Genomic DNA, 20541 nt, shown 5'->3' with positions numbered 1-20541 from the left:
AATGCAGCATGTCAGTTAGACACTTTGCTCTTGTTAGAGCTTTGTTAGAGTAGGAGGATGGTATAATGGTATAATGGTATAATGGTTTCCATAAAGTATACTTTATGAAAATCACCTTTTAAATTTTTCCCTATTTGTTTTCTGGAGCAGTGTGACAAGACATACAGGACAGACATAATTTCACTAAAGATGACAAATCTTAGTCTCAGAGCTGCCAAGTCTCACCCTTTGAGAGTGAGAGTCACGCAATTTAACCTCTTCACACGTGCACACACCACACTTGCTATTTCACACGCTCATAAAGGTTTTTCCCTCTCACTGATATTATAATATTTCCATAACTTGCTGCTTGCCGTAGTTCAAGTCTGTCACAGAGTGAGCCCGCCCTATTCTGCCTCTGATTAGCTGACCCAGATATTCTTACCCTAACCTTAACCAATCATCAGTCCCCTGCCTAAATCTAACCAACCCAACGAAAGGCAATCACGAGTACCAACCAATCAGAGGCAGAGTAGGGCGGGTCATGGAGTCACTATCCCAGGAAGAGAACAACAACAAAACAGTTTGGCGAACAGTTTGAAAAGAAAACTCAGTTTTCTGTGTCAGCTGAATAATGCCGTGACACTCTTTCAACTGAAGTGGGAGGTCAAACGGTAGGTAACCACCTCATTTTGATCATCCAAAATATGTTATTTTTATAGAATACTAGAACGACCGCAACGCGGACTTATGCCTCCGCATTAGTTCATTCTGGAGTCCAAATCGCCATTTGAGGCAAATTGGAAGAGATTCCGTCAAGGCGCTCCTGTGATGTTGCGTTACAGAGCTTGGAAATTGGGTGTGTGAGAGGTCACAGTGAGCTTGAACTTTGACCACCAAAATGTAATCAGTTCATCCTTGAGTCCAAGTCGATGTTTGAGACAAGTTTGATTAAATTCCGTCAAGGCATTCCTGAGATATCGCGTTAACAAGCTTGAAAATGGCGTTCGAGAGCTCACCTTGACCTTTGACCTTTGACCACCAAAATGTAATCAGTTCATCCTTGAGTCCAAGTCGATGTTTGAGACAAGTTTGATTAAATTCCGTCAAGGCATTCCTGAGATATCACGTTAACAAGCTTGAAAATGGCGTTTGAGAGGTCACAGTGACCTTGACCTTTGACTTTTGACCACCAAAATGTAATCAGTTCATCCTTGAGTCTAAGTAGATGTTTGAGGCAAATTTGATGAAATTCCGTCAAGGTATTCATGAGATATCACGTTAACAAGCTGGAAAATGGCGTTTGAGAGGTCACAGTGACCTTGACCTTTGACCTTTGACCACCAAAATCTAATCAGTTCATCCTTGAGTCCAAGTCGATGTTTGAGACAAGTTTGATTACATTTCGTCAAGGCAGTCCTGAGATATCGCGTTAACAAGCTTGAAAATGGCGTTTGAGAGGTCACAGTGACCTTGACCTTTGACCTTTGACCACCAAAATCTAATCAGTTCATCCTTGAGTCCAAGTCGATGTTTAAGACAAGTTTGATTAAATTCCGTCAAGGCATTCCTGAGATATCGCGTTAACAAGCTTGAAAATGGCGTTGGAGAGGTCACAGTGACCTCGACCTTTGACCTTTGACCACCAAAATCTAATCAGATCATCCTTGAGTCTAAGTCGATGTTTGAGGCAAATTTGATGAAATTCCGTCCAGGCGTTCCTCAGATATCGCGTTAACGAACCTCGTACGGACGGACGGACAGCCGTACGTACGTACGGACGGACAACCCGGATCCATAATGCCTCCGGCCTGGCTATCGCCGGCGGAGGCATAAAAATGCGTTATAGTCACTCAGTCGGAGCAGGAGTAACGTTACACAGGCTGCTGGTGAACAGCGTGGCAGGTTGCTGCGGTGGGTTTAACAAAAAACAACAACCGTGACTAATAGCAGTGTTAGTTAAAATCATCAGGTATTTGCGTGTGTGAGCTAATTGATACTTACTATGAGCTAAGGGGATTTACAGTAACATGTAGCTCTCTTTTGAGACTGTGGGTCATGCAGTCCTTAACTGCACACTTCCATTTTTGTCTGTTTGAAACAAATTGAAAGATGTCAGCGAAGAAGAAGCAGAGAGACCTGCTGTCATTCTGGGCAGTGAAAGGTCAACCACCCCCTGCCAAACTTTCCAGGTCAGAGGAAACAGTGGAGGAGGCTGTGGATCTGACTTCTCTTCTTACAATTATTTTAATTTCTACTTGTGCTGGTCAATTGTGAATACATTATATATTAAATAGCAGGAAACTGGTTTTTAAGTTGCACAAATAATTGGGTGGAGAGGAGCTGCCTGAATAATGACAGAATAAGACTGAATAATGACATCTGACAGCCTAATCCTAATGTAGACTTGACTGTGTATTCTATTCATTTTAGCAATTGATCATATTTCTTGCATGTTCACTATTCAGAGTGAGAGAGAGAGAGAGCACGAGGAGGCTGACAGTGCAGGGAGAGCAGCTGGCATGGGGGTGAAGACTGAATAATTACATCACAACAGTAATCCTAATGTTAATTTAAATTGAGATAACCCTCTAAATCTACCCTAAAAAAGGGCCAAATCTCACTCCTAACTGTGGCTGAAACTTGGCAGCCCTGTAGTCTGGCTGCACGGAAACAGGCTACTGGCATAAGCCCTCCGCTGCTCTACAGCTGTTCCCCATTGGAGCGACTGTTTCAGTTGCTGCCGGATGTCCGCTCCCGGCTTATTACAAGCCCTGTCATTGGCTCCGACCATGTCAATCAGAGCGGCTTCCGCTCCCTCCTCCCTGTGTGTCGCTGTAAACAGTGCCCTGCCGCTAACTAGCTAGCAAGCTAACGGCAGAAACCTACACGCTAGCTTGTTGCTACACACTGAAAATGGCAAGTTGGATTGTTGGAAACTATTTTCCAAGGGCACTGCCGCCAAGCGGCGCCCATTCGCAATCCCACTATGGAGACCTGCGCCGCCAGACTCCTCTCCCGGTAGGGAGGGCCTGGCCAGCGAGACTAAACAAATCTTGATGAATGGGCTACACACTTTATTGCCCTGGGCTACTGAAACAGTATCAGCTAGTCCCAAATCTGAAGGTGCCGCGTCTATGTGCCGACAGGCCGCAGTGCCAACAGGCCGCAATGCCGATAGCCCACAAGCAGAACCAGATGAGCGAGGCGGCGTGCAGCGTGTCGGTGGACTGGCTGGAGCTAAGCCCAGCCCCCACACCTAAACCTAACCTCCCCCCACGCCTATACCTCCCCCAGACCCTAACCCTAAACCTAACCTCTCCCACCCCCCACGCCTAAACCTAAGGTCGGCATTAACCTAAGGTCGGCATTGCCGGTGGTCGGCATAGCGGGTGGACCCCAATGTGAAACTTAACAACGTTCTCCTTTAATTGACACATAAATCACATGGGGTGGAGGCTAGTCTAATTTCACAGCACTTAGGTCAGTAGAATCACACCCATTAGCTGAGATACTAGATGACCAGTGTGCTTCCATCCAGTAATCTAATGTGTTTCCTCATCATATGCAGCAAGTACACCAGGTCAAAGGCCTACCTCTGTTACTATGCTGGAGGCGCTCTGGGGTGCCTCATAATCCCATCCATCTATGCACTTTGTGGTAGTATTAATCCCATATGCTTCAATGGTTTCCAAATCCAAATCCACAGGTGTGAACATTTCACAGCTTTCAAATGCCCCATCCGTGTTCAGAGGAAGGGTGAGATTTCTCTGTCTCTCATATGTCAAGTTGGGGCCACGGGCCAAGATCCAGTCAGTGTCACAGTGATGAGGGAAGCTCAAGCCCGTGAACACCTGGCCAATCACGTCGTAAATTGTAAAAAAGGTGGGGATGCATATTGCAATTAATAAGCGCTTCTGAAATAAACCAAACTCCCCAATCTCCTTTAGGACCTGCCCGAAGTTGCTCATGTTAATGTCTAGCAGAATGTGCAGCGGTTCCTCTCGAGTTGTTTCAGAAGTGTCCTGTCAGCGTGCCAAAGTTCCTCTTGACGCTGCAACCAGAAGGACTTTGCTACCTCCGCCTCCCCCCCCCCCTTCCCCCCACACACAGGTGTTTGGATCAGCTGAGCCAGACTGTGGAATGTTTATTATGATTAACTATCTTTACCGGCAGTGACAGCGTGTGGCTGGTATTCTCACATTATGAATCTGTGTGTGTGTGTGTGTGTGTGTGTGTGTCATCATGGCAAAATGTCATCCTGGAGACACCTACCACAGAAGCAGTTTTGAGTACTTTGCCAGGTAAAATCTATCTGTCTGTGGACAGACTTTATGAACGCAATAGCATCACAACCATGTAAGGTACAGTCACGAAACTTTACAGGTGTAGTTTAGATCACAATGAAGGCAGAGTTTGAAGATGCGTGTGGTCCAAGCAAGGGGAAGTAGGGGTGTAGGAAGCAGGGAAGGGCCCCCCGCCCTTTATGCCCCTGGCCCACATTGACTTGGCATAATCTTACGATGGTCTCTACAGTAGTTCAGTTCATGTGTAGGGTCATTAGGCTATATTAGTTACAAAGTTAGCAAGTTCTCCATCTACAAGATTAACAAACAGCTGACCTTTCCATTAATAGGTCTGAAACAAATGTAAATACCATGTAAACAATAACACTCATCGCTTCATTGTTGCAAACACAATAGCTTGAGGTCATGTTTGTGATTCTGAAAACTTTTAACTTGGTATAGACTATCAAGCCCCAAACGCACAGGGAGCGTCAGACGCTCGCATTTGGAAGCCCACCCATTGTTTTAAATGGCCGAACACGCACCAAAAGCGCTCTGACGCGCGTCAAACTGCCTTGACGCCCGTACTCCGAACCTGTTTCGATTTTGGAGCGTCAAATGAGGTTCCAGCAGCGACCAAAGTGCTCTGAGCTCCACCCCCTCCCTCTCTGCCCACTTCCATCCCAGTCTGTCTTGCTATGCTCCTCAAACATGTGGACATGTTCATCGAGTCCTCTGCCGATATCGGTGAACTGACTGATGTTGTCACTAGTTGGACCTTGTACTGTGAAGATATTGTGATTCCTGATAGAAATATCAAAGTCTATCCGAACTCTAAGCCATGGATATCAAAGTCCCTCAAATCACTTCTTCATAGGAAGTACAAAGCCTTTAGAGAGGGGAACATTTTAGAAATGCGTAGTTTACAAAAAGAAATTAAGAGTGAAATAAGGGCTGGTAAAATGAAGTATAAGGAAAAAATAGAGGCTCAACTCAGAGCAAACAACCTGGGCTCTGCCTGGGATGGTATGAAAACCCTCACAGGGCTGAAAGAGAGCAGCAGGAAGAAGGTTAGCCATACAACTGCGACCATCAACTGGCTCAGAGCCTCAATGATTTCTACGCCAAATCTGATGCCCATGATTTCAGCGAGAATCACTCTGAGATCAGAAATAGACTTCTGTCTGCCCCCCCCTCAAGTCCTTTTTTCGATGAACAGCATCAAGTGTTTTAAAAGGTGTAAACCTAGAAAAGGTGCGGGTCCAGACCATATTGGCGGTCGCATAATAAAGACCTGCGCGGAGCAATTGGGTCCCATTTTTAATTACATATTTAACTCGTCTCTTACCCAGCAGAGGGTGCCGTCCCTGTAGAAGCAGTCCACTGTTGTGCCTGTTGCCAAGAGCAACAACCCAAAAACACTTAACGATTTTAGACCCGTTGCTCTGACCTCTCTGATCATGAAACAGTTTGAGAAACTAGTCAAGACAGAACTCGTGGCTAAAACTGAGAGCCTGCTAGACCCTCTTCAATTCGCGTACAGGGCTGGTAGGAGCGTTCAAGACGCAACTGCCACTCTACTCAACCTGCTTTATAAGCATCTAGAAGGAAGTAAAAATCACGCTAGGCTGCTTTTTGTTGATTTCTCGTCGGCGTTCAATACCATTCAGCCCCATGTTCTGGTAGAGAAATTAGTTGCCGCTTTCGGTCTAGATCCATGTCTGGTGGGCTGGATCCTCGACTTCTTAACGAACAGATCTCAACGTGTAAGGGTTAATGAGATACTGTCCAGTCTTCTGTCAACTTCCACTGGTTCGCCTCAGGGCTGTGTTCTATCTGCTTTCCTGTACATTCTTTACACCAATGACTGTCGTAGCCGCCATGACAACAGATTCATTGTCAAGTATGCTGACGACTCTGTCATCGTCAGCCTGCTTGGCGATGATGAGGATGGCCACGGTCAGGTTATGGATGACTTCCTGTCCTGGTGCAACGACGCCTTCCTAGAACTTAACATCTCGAAAACGAAAGAGATCTGTATCGATTTCAGACGTCCCCCCGTACTACCCAGAATAGTGTCGTCCATGGTCAGTCAGTGGACATTGTAACCAACTACAAATATCTGGGCACGATTATTGATGACAAACTGAAATTTGATTTAAACACCGACATGCTGTGCAAGAAGGGCCAGCAACGCCTTTACTGCTTGAGGAAACTAGCCAAGTTCCAAGTAGACAAGAGCCTGATGAAACTGTTTTACAGTGCTTATATTGAATCTGTTATCTGCTTTTCCTTCATCTGTTGGTACGGTAACCTCTGTATCAAAGATAAAAACTCCCTCTGGAGAATTGTGAAAACAGCTTCTAAAGTAGCCGGCATCCAACTGGAGAGCCTTGACCTCATCTATAACAGACAGATGCTCAAAAAAGCTCTGTCCATCCGCACAGACAGTGCCCACCCACTCAGTTCAGATTATAGGCTACTGCCATCCGGCCTTCGCTTGTGTGTCCCACGGACCACCAAAAACAGGTACAAATATTCCTTTGTCCCTTCCTCCATCCGTGCAGTGAATGCTGCTGGAGGAAGGAAAAGATGACTGAGGAATTAACGTTTCATCAATCTGCTGTACCAGCAGTCGGCTCTTTTATGTTCTTAGCTCTTCTTATGTTTTTTTTTTTTTTTTTTTTTTTTTTTTTTTTATACTGTTTTATCGGCCGTATCAGCCCTGGCTCATCCCGTTCTTAAGTTATTAGTGTAGTTTTATTTTATTTTATCAGCCGCACCAGATGTATGCTTTTTTTATATTGGCTCATCTTATGTCTAAATGTTGTTATATCCTGTTTATTTATGTCATTGTACATATGGTTTGCACTTCTATGTTTTTATGTTTCAAGCCTCTATGCCTGCTGTAATCCAATTTGCCCTTTGCGACATTAATAAACTACTTGAACTTGAACTTGAAACAAATCTCATGGCAGTTTAAATACAGCAAGCATGTAAATATGCTACATGGTGCGGCTGTAGCTCAGGAGGTAGAGCGGGTCGTCCAGTAAGCGTTTTGGATAAAAGAGGTCGTGGTTCGATTCCCGCCTCCTCCAGTCTGCATGTCGAAGTGTCCTTGGGCAAGATACTGAACCCCAAATCCCCCCCCCCAGCTTCCTGAGCCGTGTGTGAGTGAAATTATGACATCACTGATGATGTCATCAGTGGGATTTATGACATCACTGATGATGGCATCAGTGGATTTGTGACATCACTGATACATCATCAGGGATGTCATCAGTGACATCATCACTGAACTATAGCCTGGTGTGTGAGTGAATTTATGGCATCACTGATGATGTCACAATGCCTATGTATGACATCACTGATGGCATCAGTCACTGATGATGTCATCAGTGACATCAACACTGAACTATAGCCTTGTTTGTGAGTGAATTTATGGCATCACTGATGATGTCACAATGCCTATGTATGACATCACTAGTTCACTCAGTGACATCAGTAACTGATGATGTCATCAGTGAACTATAGCCTTGTGTGTGTGAGTAATTCACTGATGGTGTCATTTATGACATCACTGATGATGACATCAGTGGGACAGACAAGGAAACAGAGGCAGCCCAGACAGACAGACAGAGCCCTAGCTCCCATTTACTGTATATACGGTACTGATGATGATAGACAGATTTATGGCTGTCTCAAAGGAGTGAAGTCAGCTCGTAGTGGAGGGGGAAGCCTGTTTCTAAATTAAGCTTCCATGCTCACGTGAGCAGTGTCTCGCTCTATGCCTTTACCCAAGATGGCGACCAGTCATCTGTACATTTCCCAGCCACTGGTGGCGCCGGAACGAGATTGCACATAATTCAGCTCCCTGCACTTCCGTGAGTCCCCCTAAGCGCACTCCTCGAGTTTGAAGTCGATCGGACGAATGGTTCTCAAGATAAACCACTTTTTGTGTGGCCAATAGGTGGCGCTGTGCCGAATTGCACGAAATTCGGCACTGCACTGCACAATAGGGCACACTCCCAAAGTTTGAAGTCGATCCGACCAACGGTTCTTGATGGCATGCAGCAGATGATGCTCATCCATAAGCAGTGGTGGAAATGGCCAGGTTTTACTCTGGGAACCCTACTTACACAGGATGCGGGTTCCCGGAAGTGGTGTTGCCCTAGAGCAGAGGTTCTCAAATGTTTTTCAGCCAAGGACCCCTTATAAGATAGAAAGTATACCGGGGACCCCCTCATTCTGATTTGTGATTTTGGGCTCAGCTTGTTTCCACGTGCTTGACATTTAAATTTATAGGTTTGTCAGATTAGAATGTAATCCATGAACCATTTTAGATTTAAAGCATAACATATTTTCGTTGAACTATGAAGCTTTTGCACACACAAAAAGTCCCCCCCCCCCCCCGAAAACTTTTCGCGGACCCCCTGGCAAAGTGCGATGGACCCCCATTTGAGAACCACTGCCCTAGAGGATATTATTTCTGAATGCGTGACTCATTAGAGCCTACCATTATAGCCACGTAAAAATCTCTTCGAAATCTCACTTAACTAAGATCACTCAGCTCTACTGATTATTTCCCCTTGATTTTATTCCTGACCGACTTGAATATTAATGCTGCTTTAGCTTATTCAGCTTAGAAATACATGTTCTCTCCTCTCTCATGTTTACTTAACACCCCCTCCCATTCAATCTCAAGGACTCGATGTTGACTTAGTTAACAACCCTGCGTTTACTTTTCGCACCTCCTGTCACAGAGCGACCCGCCCAGACACTTAAAGGGCATGAAGGGGCGCAGAACTGAAGACAAATGTTCAAATATCGAACGTGTTTCGCATCCGAATCGCACGGAAACAGGGCACCGCACTCCGTCGGGTCGCCATCAGCGCACCCTCCAAGTTTCAAGTCGATCCGACCAACGGTTCTGGAGATACACGAAGGACAGAGAGAGAGAGAGAGAGACAGATTGTATCGTCATTATAGTATAGATTATTATCACTTTGAAACAGTGCAAAACTTGTCATCTCAACAATAAAATAAAACTAACCATATACTATACCATTATAGCAGCAGCCAATGACAACACATTCAAGCCATCCAAAAGTGCATTAGTGAGTGCAGTACAGAGTCCGGGTATGTCTGTCTCTCAGGTGTAATAATCCCACAACGATCACGGCTTTAACAATTGTCACAGGCTGTGTAAACAGTGTAAAGTGGGCTCTCTGTAACTTGATCCCCAGAAGCTGCCGAAAGCGAAAGCCGAGCAGGGAGTCGGAGTCGGTGGGGGCGGGGGGGGGAGTGCTCTTGTGCGGCTGCGGATTCTCCTCTTTTTCCCTACTCTCTCTCTCATATTTAGGGGGACAAAATGTCCCCTTGTCCCCCCGCTTTTTACCAGGGTTTGGCTATCAATCAATACGATAGGCATCTAAAAACGTTTTGCTTCCAAGTGTTCCAGTGACATAAGGAGTCCACACAGTCCTGGGATTCAACAGTAGCCGATTGAGTGAAATTGTTATCATTTGATCATAAAGTGCTAATGAAGCAAAACTAAGGTAGCCTACTTAACTGTACTTTGACAAATAAAAACACATATTGCAGAGACTTCTATTGACACTGACGGCATAGCCCAACCAACTATTTGAAACAACTTATTCAGAATCACGGCACACAGCAAAAAATCAAAGGAAAAAGGCCAAGAATGAAACACCCAGTATAAAAACGAATCAAAGCCAAATGTCATTATTTGCATATTAGAAGTTACTTATTACAAGTAGGCCTACTTATTTTTCATCCACATAAACAATTTTCAACTCCCCCTGCAAGTCCCCGGATGTGTCTCACAACAGGACGAGTTGAAAGTTCAGAACAGTCGATCAAGCCGGCATGGCAGTCCGTAGCATGGTAAAACACTGCAGATATTTATCTGATTTAGAGAATATGGTCGATGCCATTCGAATTCGATGGCCGCCCGTATATATTTGAGCTGGAATAACGTCATTATGGATTACAAACTGAGGAGCGGGGAGAACGGGAGCTTCTGTGACGGATAGCAGAGAGGGTGAACAACACACTGGCTGCAGCAAGGTAAATACAGTGTTCATTTTCTCACTGTCTCTATGATATAATAAGGATATGAGCAGGTGCATGTCAGAAAATAATCTTTTTACAGGACGTAAATACACACATTACACATGCCCCTATTTCCTCTGTTCCAGGCTGTTTCGCGGCACGTAAATATCTTTATAGAGTCCTTTTCAGAAAGTTATGTTCTGGGTGAGTACTGAGTAGGATAACATACATTCAATTGAAAATATGGTCCAGGTTGTAAAAAAACAGAATTCTCCTTTTAAGTGCAGCTGTGCAATTTACTTATGTAGCTATCTAAAGCAGCTACACCGGCTTTTAATAAGTTGTTCACTAATGTCAGCTGGAGACATTCCATGCTAATAATGCTTAAGATGCAATAGTGTTGGGAGTGTTTAGACTGCTGTGAAAGTTTAATTATTGCGTAGTTTCCAAAACTTTCCAATTCCGAGCCGTTTTTGTCATGTCACATTTATTTTCTGTTCTTCGGGATGTGTAATTACAGGTTTCTACCCATAGCCACAGCAGAGATGGTGCTGCAGACCTGAGACTACGATTGAGTGAAATGAATGAGTAGTCGAATTCTGAGGCTAGGAAAAGAATAACACTTGAATTAATTTGAGTTCAGATAACAGAAGTACATTTGTGTTTACATCAATTTATTTCTCCAGTTATCAAACACAACATTTGTAGTTGAAAAACAAATCTTTGACATATTGTGATTACAAAAAAAATAATTTTTTATTAAATAATTTACACATAAAAATATTAAATTAATAGATTGCATGTAAACGGTACTTTTCAAGGCACCCAAAACGCTTCACATATTGTGTGTGTTTGTGTGTGTGTGTGTGTGTGTGTGTGTGTGTGTGTGGGGGGGGGGGGGGGGTCTGTTGAGAACTCTTGCGATAAGTGCCGATGGGATGATCTATATTGACCTCAGAGTCAGGACCTCAGTTTAACATCTCATCCGAAGGACAGTGCTCACTCACATGGGGATATTATTCGTGAGACCAGAGGGAAGAGCACCTCCTACTGGTCTTCCCTCCAACACGACTTCTAGCACCAATGGTCTCCCATCCAAGGACTGACCACAGCTTCCCCAGCAAGCCAGTAATGTAACGCAGGACCCGCCGTGCTGGCTAGAATTCTGTTTAATATTCTGTTGAAGCTTTGCATACACTGTAATGCTGATGCATGTATTTATGCATGCAGTCAGGATACTGTAGTCTAGGCATACCTTATTTCTAGCTGGTAGTGAAGAACTGTGAAATCTGTGTTAGTTAAAAGAAAATCTAGCAGAAAATAAAAATATGAAACTATCACTTTCTGTACAAATTATAATTTTGTGCTTTTCTCTGGCTTTTCCTCTTTATCACAGAATCCATTTTCAGCACTTCCATTCTCTAGTTTCCTGAAATTGAAAACAGGAGGCAGAATTATGGAAGTGCTTTGAGTTCTTTGTCTTAACAACAGACAGTAAACCCTTAAAATCATAGCCTACTACAATTAATTGTTTCATTTACCCACCCACCCACCCATCCATCCATTCAACCCATTTTCTACACTATGGTGAAAAGGCTAGTCATCTCACATGGCTTCAGTGTGGTCCTGAAGTTCAACATCGAGGGTCTCAGGTAGCAGCAGGCAGAGCCCCCCACCAGCCACGGGGATGATGCCATATATCAGCATGGGGATGGTGTGATGGTAGACCTCCAGGAGCCTGATCAGAGGGGCGAGGATGCCCGCCACACGAGCGCACATGGAGTTTAGACCCAAACCATTCTGCCTGAAGGGACAATATGCACAATATCATGTCATTTTTAATAACAGGGAAAAATTGCATTTTCTACCAGTATTACCTCTAATGACAGAGAAGTTACCTTAGAACAGTTGGATATAGTTCTGCAGTATAAACGTAGACTATGGAGAAACAGGCAGAGGCAGCAAACTTCCCCAGTACTGCTATGACTGTTACCAATACAGGAAGGTCTGATGGGCAAATAATAAGATATATAATATATACAATGATCAGATACATTTATCAGACAGATGGGCAAACTGAGACTCGTATCAAATTTAATGTGTTTAATTTAATTTAAGGTTAGAAGTTAGCATTTGGAATAGCAAGGATCACAAGGCAGGTAGAGCCCTGCTTGACATATTCTCCTCCCTGATCAGATTTATTAGCATGGTACTGTATTTATTTATTTATTTATTTATTTATTTATTTTCTAAATTCAGAATTGGTTTCCCCCAGTTCTCAAGACTCAGTGATTAAATGAACAAGCAGACTGAAATCACATAAACACTGGTTAAATACCTAAGACAAACTTTTGTATCTCAGAGTAGAAAGGAAGTCTAATGTTTTTTTTCACCTTTTGGAATAGCAAGGATCACAAGGCAAGCAGAACCTCCCAAGAATAAGACCGCTGCTAGGCATATTCTCCTCCCAAAGTGTTGAATAACAAACAGACTGCCCAGGCGTGCGGGAACCTCAACAAAGGCAAAGATGAACTGTGTCAGGTAGATGTCCAGGCCAAAAGTGCCAACATTCAGGCTCAGTCCAAAGTATACCAAGCTTGTTGCAAACCTAACAGAGGGGGAGAGATCAATTGTCACAGCAAAAATATTATTGGATACTGTTCATACTGTACATGCAGTTTACTAGCTATTACATGTCTGTATTAAACATGATTTATGTATTAGTGTAATTTATAGGTTGAGACAGACAGTGGCATGAAACATCCAATTAATCTAAAAGGTTGGAGAAGACCCACCAGGCACAGCTCATAACGACAGCACGTTTTCTCAAGTATGAGATCCTGAAGATGTCCAACATGTTTCTTCTTTTAGATGCAGTCCCGGCCTCCAGCTAAACAAATAATATTTAATTTCTAGATTATTTAATTCAGAGCTTTGCGGGGTGTTTGATTTTATTTAAATTCAAAATGAGGTTGATGCAGCTCACCTTGTCCAGCTGAGCTTCTGTGACCTTCCTCCCGTTCACCCTGGCTGCCCTCAGGACCTGCTTTTGCACTTCCTCCTTCCTGCCCTGGGTCATAAGCCAGCGAGCTGACTCTGGGAGAATCCTAACAGGCATAGAATAATATTTCTGGGCTGAGGAAACATGACTGCAAAAAGGAGAAAAGGCCAGCACTCCAGAATGTCCTTTAAGCGTTTAATAAGGTTTAGTACAGCAGCAAACAACGTACACGTTTCAGCAGGTAGCCTTCATGCTGTATCAGGCGGAAATGGCGTATAAATACAATCAAACCGGAACTACATTCAATAATCCAATCAGTTACCAGGTATAGGTGTGCCTAGACAGATAAGGACATCAAGATAGTTACACAAAATATACAGAAAATGTACATAGCAAATACATATTTCTAGTAAAGTATTTACAAATAGAAATAATTAAATAAAGCCCTGTCGGATATGTTCCCCTACAATAGCCCTTCACAAAGAACAGGCAGAAACATGAGTATACAAACTGGGGGTCAAGTGGACACAATGCAAGTAGAAAGATAGAAAATTATGAAATAAAGTTAAAAAGTACCTAGAGGCCATTTCCGCCTGACACAGCACAACGCTGATGAAGGCTACCTGCTGAAACGTGTACGTTGTATGCTGCTGTACTAAACCTTATTAAACGCTTAAAGGACATTCTGGAGTGCTGGCCTTTTCTCCTTTTTACGTTTCTACCTTGGCCCTGCACCTTGATTTACTTTATTTTGGAGTGTGCTTGCTACTGCTGTTTTTTGAGGAAACATGACTGCACCACAATCTAGGCTTGGACTGGACTTAAAAATGACACCCAGATTTCTACAGCTAGATGTTACAGTATGATGGCAGAGAGGGGGATTTCATATTTCTCTGTATCCATTCATCCAGCTTTGAAAAGCTTTGAAGCTGGCCGTTTTGTAAAGTGGTCAGCTCGCCCCAATTGCATGGTTCAATTGAAAGGTTTGCCTGGTTTAATTAGAAGGTATAACTGAGTTAGCCTGGGTAAACCCAGCCGTTTACCCAGGCTATAACTGAGTATCATCTGCATAAAAATGGAAATTAATATTGTGTTTTCTAATGACATGACCCAGTGGATGACATCAGTGGAATTTATGACAGCACCGATGATGTCATCAGTGGAATTTATGACATCATCACTGAACTATAGCCTTGTGTGTGTGTGTGTGTGTGTGTGTGTGTGTGTGTGTGTGTGTGTGTGTGTGTGTGAGTGAATTTATGACTTCATTGATCATGTCATCAGTGGAATTTATGACGATGTCATCAGTGGAATTTATGACATCACTGATGATGTCATCAGTGGGACAGACAGAGAAACAAACAGACAGAGCCCTAGCTCCCATTTATATACTGACTGACGACTGATGATGAAGGAACAATACCAGAAAATAAAGTTGGACGTTTTTCCAGCATGGGAGACCGTGTGTTCTCATCTCTGGGGCCACGGCTGTGGAACCAGCTCCCAGAAACGATTAGGCCATCAGATCAGACTCACTCGCTGTTTTTAAATCACAACTTAAGACTCACCTGTTCCACTGTGCATTCTCCTAGTTTTACCATGTTGTGTGCTTTTTATTGCCTGTTCTATGTGCCTTCTAGTTGCTTTTATGTGAACTGATCTGTTTTTAGCTGATCGGTTTTATGTGCTTTTACTATGTTGCTATTATTGTTGCTATGTTTGTTTTTACTCTGTGAAACACCTTGAGATTTCGTTGTATTTTAAAGTGTGCTATACAAATTAAATCCATTATTATTATTATTATTATAAATTATACAACAGGTAGTTCCGGTCGAGCAATTTGATTGGACAAGAGGGATCCTACGAGTGCCTATATTTCATGATAATGCACTGGCGCTTCACTGTGTGTAGATCACTCCGCTTCACAGCTGCCCTAATCAACAAAATGCTTCACAGCTCTAGAGTAGACAGTAGTAAAGTAGACAGCCTGCAGTTAATTAGGCTGATTAGGCTACATTTTCTGCAAAGGGAAAGCTGGGGGGACTATTTTTGTTGGCGGAGGAATAAATACAGAAATCATCTATTTTCTCAGCTTTTTGTCATTTTTTTAATCAGCTTTGTTTAATAGAACTGTTGTATAAAAGCAATATCACACTCGAGGTCGTGCATTGTTGTCTAATATTGGCACTGCTATGATTATCTACGGCACTCGGCCTGCGTGCCTGCTACCGAATCACAGCAGTGCCAATATTAGCCAACAATGCACTCCCTCTCGTGTGATATTGCTTAAATAAGGAGATACATTAGAGTAAAGCCCAATTTATGCTTCGTCTGCCGACACTTTTGAAATGGTCGCCGACAGAAATGAGGACTTGAGTCGACACTTTCAAGTGTCTGCGAGCAGTGTCTGCTACCTGGTGAAATGTCTAGTGTCGCTGACTACGTCATAGTATCGCGCAAGTCTGATTGGCTATATAGTCGGCATGCGTTTGACTTCCTTGTTTTGGTTTTCACTCGATTGAAATGAATGAACGTGTCTCCGCTATTTTTATCAGCCTGTCCTTGATCTATGACTTCGTGAAAATCACAAAGAACATTGTGCATTTCCCAGAGAGAGAGAGGAGGTGAGTTGTGTGTCGTTTATATGCGGCTGCAGTCAAGTACGTTACATCTTGCCTCCGATGTGGTTTCACTGTGCGTTCCCTCTCTTCTCTTGGCTGTCAGCATTTAATAGCGTTCGAGTGTCACGTGACCGTTAAACAGAAGCGAACATTCACTGAAGTATAAATGCAACACCATGAGCGACACTTTCTTTTTCGTCTGCGACCATGTGCTGAGCGACACTTTCTAATAAGTATAAATTAAGCTTAAGACATTTAGCCAGAATACAGTGGCAGATCATTTCAAGAACCTCCAAGTCTAATGGACAAGTAGAGGGCTTCATTTTAGCTATGGTCTCACTTATAAGTCCAGCATAAAAAGTATAATCAAAATGTTTGAATAATGTTTTTTTCCCTTCTGGCAACACTGCTAGAGACTATTAATTACAGTATGTCACCTAAGCTATAGCCTATTTGTTGTATAAGTATTCTGGCGTTAGGGGCCACTGACCAGTAGAGGACTCCCAGGATCGGGAAAAGAGGGGTGAAGAGCACCAGCTGCAGGATCCTCCAGTTACGGATCCAATAAGCCATGCCTGACAACACCAACAGGCCAATAGGGTAGGAAGTGTGGGACCCAATGGTGAAGAGCGCAACCCTAGAGGCATCAGTCCACTCTGCACCTTCAAAGCAAGCCAGACAAAAGTTTGTGGGATATTGTAAGATATATTTTGCAAATGCAGTATGCACTATTCATAGTTTCATTCTGTTGTTATCAGATGTGTCTCTGGTGGGTTGGTAAATCCAAAAGACAGTGACTCCCTGTCCACACTTTATCATCTTCATCTGTATACACTGTAACTCTCTGGAATACTATCAGTTCCTGGTGGTCACAGTGAGGTCCTGTGCTTTTCAGACTTTATATTGATATTATACAACAGTTAGTTCCAGCCGGGCAATTTGATTGGAAAGAGGGATCCTACCAGTGCCAATATTTCATGATAATGCACTGGCGCTTCACTGTACTACTGTAGAGTAGACAGTAGTAAAGTAGACAGCCTGCAGTTAATTAGGCTGATTAGGCTACATTTTCGGCAAAGCAGAAAGCTGAGGGAACTATTTTTGTTGGCGGAGGAATAAATAGAGAAATCATATATTTTCTCAGCTTTTTGTCATTTTTTTAATCAGCTTTGTTTAATAAAACTGTTGTATAAAAGCAATATCACACTCGAGGTTGTGCGGTTCTTGGCTAATATTGGCACTGCTGTGATTATCTTCGGCACTCAGCCTGCAGCCTCGTGCCTACGACCGAATCACAGCAGTGCCAATATTAGCCAACAACCGCACTCCCTCTCCTGTGATATTGCTTAATTGTATCAAAGCTGGCAAAATGCCACAGCCAACAGTTGGTCATTACAGTGACATTCAAAGCATTATTTCAGGTTTCGAGTGTTGTAAAGGGCACTGAACAGTATACTGTACTGTACCTACCTATCACAAATGTGTTTACCAAAATGCCAGCAGTTGAGGTGGCACCTACAAATTTAAGAACCATGTAAACATAGATGTTGGGTGAGAAAGCAGCAGCCACACCAAACACCGATAGCCCAAGGAGTGAAAGGAGGACCACAAAGCGTCGACCAAACCTATAAAGACAAGAGAAGAGCATTAAGGCCAGTGTTTTCTAATTCTTTTAAGGGACACACAGGATTTAACTGTTATTTGGTTGTTTGGGAAAGTAAACCTCCATATCTGTATGAATATTCTCTTTGTTGTCATTATGGAATGTTACTGAGATGCAATATTGTTTTAATGTAACAAATTATAGGGGAAAATTTCTGAACAAGGCATGTGGCACAAAATTACATTAAGATGAAGGTGGGGAAGCTCTGTCCAATGTTTTTAAAGAATTCAGTAGAGAATATCTTTACTAAATAATTCCTCATTTATAGGATTGCAAAAAAGGCTAGACCGCACCCAAGACAATATAATCTTCAAGCTCGATCTCATGGAGTCGCACTATAGCTGTCTAACCCATTGTTTTCTTTAGAATGCACAGCTCCAAAGATCTCAATTAAAAAAAGTTGACAGATTGATGTGACAACTGTTCAGTCTTAGTCTATTAAGGACAATGGTGAAGGTGTTCTGGTTTTCATCTGTGGATTTAATCGGCACCAAATGAACAAGCAAAAAGTAATAATAATACCATTCATAAACCACTGGTGTTCATCATTCCTGTTTCAGGGATAACAACAGTCTCTCTATAGGCTGTAGAAGTACAATAGTGCTTGCAGTATTATAATAGTGCTGTGGTATGGTTTATGACATGTACAGTATATGAAATGGTATGGTATGTAAAACACTTTCCAACATGCTTGTGATGAAGAGCTACATAAATAAAATTGACTGGATTGGTTAATAAAATATTTAACCTGTCAGCCATTGCCCCAGACACCAGCGCCCCAACCAGAAGACCTGCCATGTAGATGGACTGTGAAAGCTCAAGCAAACTGCTCCTGTCACACACTAGATTAAACTGAGATGGGAGAGGAAAAAATTGGAGGAGAAATTATGACAATAGATTAAAGCAGGATCTGAGAGACACTACTGGTACAAATCACTATATTTTTCAACTAAAGAAAACATCAAAGTTAATTCAGTCAGGACTATTCAAAAGAAAACTTTTATTGCCATTTGCGCTAGTTATATTTGGTAGTATGGCTCTGTTCTGGGAGCTCCCTGCCCTTCCATGTCACATTTACAGGGAAAGCCTAAGGGAGAGCACAGAGAGACCCCCAGGTGCAGAACAGAGAGATTACATCGTTTAAGTCAGACACAGCATCCAATAAGGAGGAGCTGGAGGGGAGTTGAGTTGCATACGGCTTGCAGAGGATGCAGCAAGCTTCTTGTAGTGCTAGATTGATTTGGTGTGAGTTGCCGAGTTTTGGACATAATCAGCCGAGTAACCCGGTCATGATTTCTGGAAAGAATCATTGCTGTTGAGTTTTTCAAATGTATTATTATTATTATTATTTTTGCTTTGATCACCACAAGCCGAGTGCCATTCAGTTCCATTGTATTCGAGAGAAGGCAGACATCTTATACGGCCAATATCTCCAAAACTCTGCAGCTCACACCAAAACAATCTAAATGTATAAATAGCACTACAGGTAAGTTTTGATTGGATTTTGGGATGTACTGTCCCTTTAAGTAAGTAGGAGTATGTATGAGATTTGCCAATTGAATGTCTAGAAGGGAATCAGCTGATGAGGGCTGGCTTGAGATCAGCTGCTATCAGTTGATGTAGGCTGGGTTTGTGAGCTGAGCTTGACTTTGTGGCCTGCCTGAAATAATGCTATGCTCAATTTTTGATGCTTCCCTGCTCCTTTAGACACTTTGCTCTAGTCCAGGGGTTTTCAAAGTCTGAGACTGTGGGCCTCCCCCACAGCAAATAAAGCTTAAAAAATTGAAAAAAGGCGCCCCCTCGCTCAATTCCTGGATGCCTATGGGATCATGATTAGATTAGATTAAATACCTTACTGACCACACAGCCAGGCAGGTGGAATTTGTTGATTATATCATGATTATATTATTCTATCCCATAGACCCTCAACAATTGAGCCAAGATGATATTGCTGTTTGACATACCAGACTACACAAAATAAAATAAAAAAATCATTTATTTGTTTCTGACTCTGGGAAAATGGGGAAAACAGTCCAATTCCTCAACTACTGTGTCTCTGAACTATCTCTTTAACCATCACATGGGGTGGGAGATGAGGTTAGTGTAATTTAAACAAAACACATGAGGTCGGTAAAATCACACCTATCCATGAGCCTAGATATTTAATATCATGGGTAGTAGCCCTGACCAGTGTGCAGGCGTCCAGTAGTGTCTTTCCTCATCATATGCAGCAAGTACACCAGGTCAACGGCCTACCTCTGTTACTATGCTGGAGGCACTCTGGGGTGCCTCATAATCCCATCCGTCTATGCACTTTGTGGTAGTATTAATCCCATATGCTTCAATGGTTTCTAAATCCAAATCCACAGGTGTGAACATTTCACAGCTTTCAAACGCCCCATCCGTGTTCAGAGGAAGGGTGAGATTTCTCTGTCTCTCATATGTCAAGTTGGGGCCACGGGCCAAGATCCAGTCAGTGTCACAGTGATGTGGGAAGCTCAAGCCCGTGAACACCTGACCAATCACGTCGTAAGCTGTAAAAAAGGTGGGGATGCATAACGTAATTAATAAGCGCTTCTGAAATAAACCGAACTCCCCAATCTCCTTTAGGACCTGCCCGAAGTTGCTCATGTTGATGTCTAGCAGAATGTGCAGCGGTTCCTCTCTCTCTCTGAGTTGGACAGAGAAGTGTCCTGTCAGCATGAGAAAGTCCCTCTTGACGCTGCAGCCAGAGGGACTTTGCTACAGGGTGCACGTGTGGCAGGAGCTGCAGAAGCAGTGTTGCCAGATCTCGAAAAAGAGAAACAAACAACCAGGCAACAAGCCCCACCCCTTCCCATTTATGCTATCTAGACCTGGATAAAGAAAATATATTGGTAACACTTTATAATAACGTTCAGTAGTATGTCATTTATA

The 20541-nt window shown here is 43.0% G+C and overlaps 1 protein-coding gene across 1 annotated transcript in view; it reads right to left on the bottom strand.

Annotated features, from left to right (window-relative positions):
• LOC310800708 (uncharacterized protein) overlaps window positions 1-20256 on the bottom strand; it is a gene marked incomplete at both ends in the record, with an annotated part of 61246 nt that extends 40990 nt beyond the window's left edge. The window contains 11 exons of the mRNA XM_083663322.1: window positions 3576-3958; window positions 5614-5657; window positions 11950-12144; window positions 12239-12347; window positions 12734-12948; window positions 13136-13230; window positions 13327-13447; window positions 16453-16624; window positions 17433-17587; window positions 18374-18477; window positions 19882-20256. Of these exons, the coding sequence (XP_083519448.1) occupies window positions 3576-3958; window positions 5614-5657; window positions 11950-12144; window positions 12239-12347; window positions 12734-12948; window positions 13136-13230; window positions 13327-13447; window positions 16453-16624; window positions 17433-17587; window positions 18374-18477; window positions 19882-20256 (1968 nt within the window). The remainder of the gene's footprint in view (window positions 1-3575; window positions 3959-5613; window positions 5658-11949; window positions 12145-12238; window positions 12348-12733; window positions 12949-13135; window positions 13231-13326; window positions 13448-16452; window positions 16625-17432; window positions 17588-18373; window positions 18478-19881) is intronic.
• Window positions 20257-20541: the final 285 nt, after the last annotated feature.

This window comes from Poromitra crassiceps, assembly GCF_964638095.1.
Source record: "Poromitra crassiceps genome assembly, chromosome: 2".
Taxonomy (NCBI): Eukaryota; Metazoa; Chordata; class Actinopteri; order Beryciformes; family Melamphaidae; genus Poromitra; species Poromitra crassiceps.
This window is presented reverse-complemented; position numbering and strand designations above follow the sequence as displayed.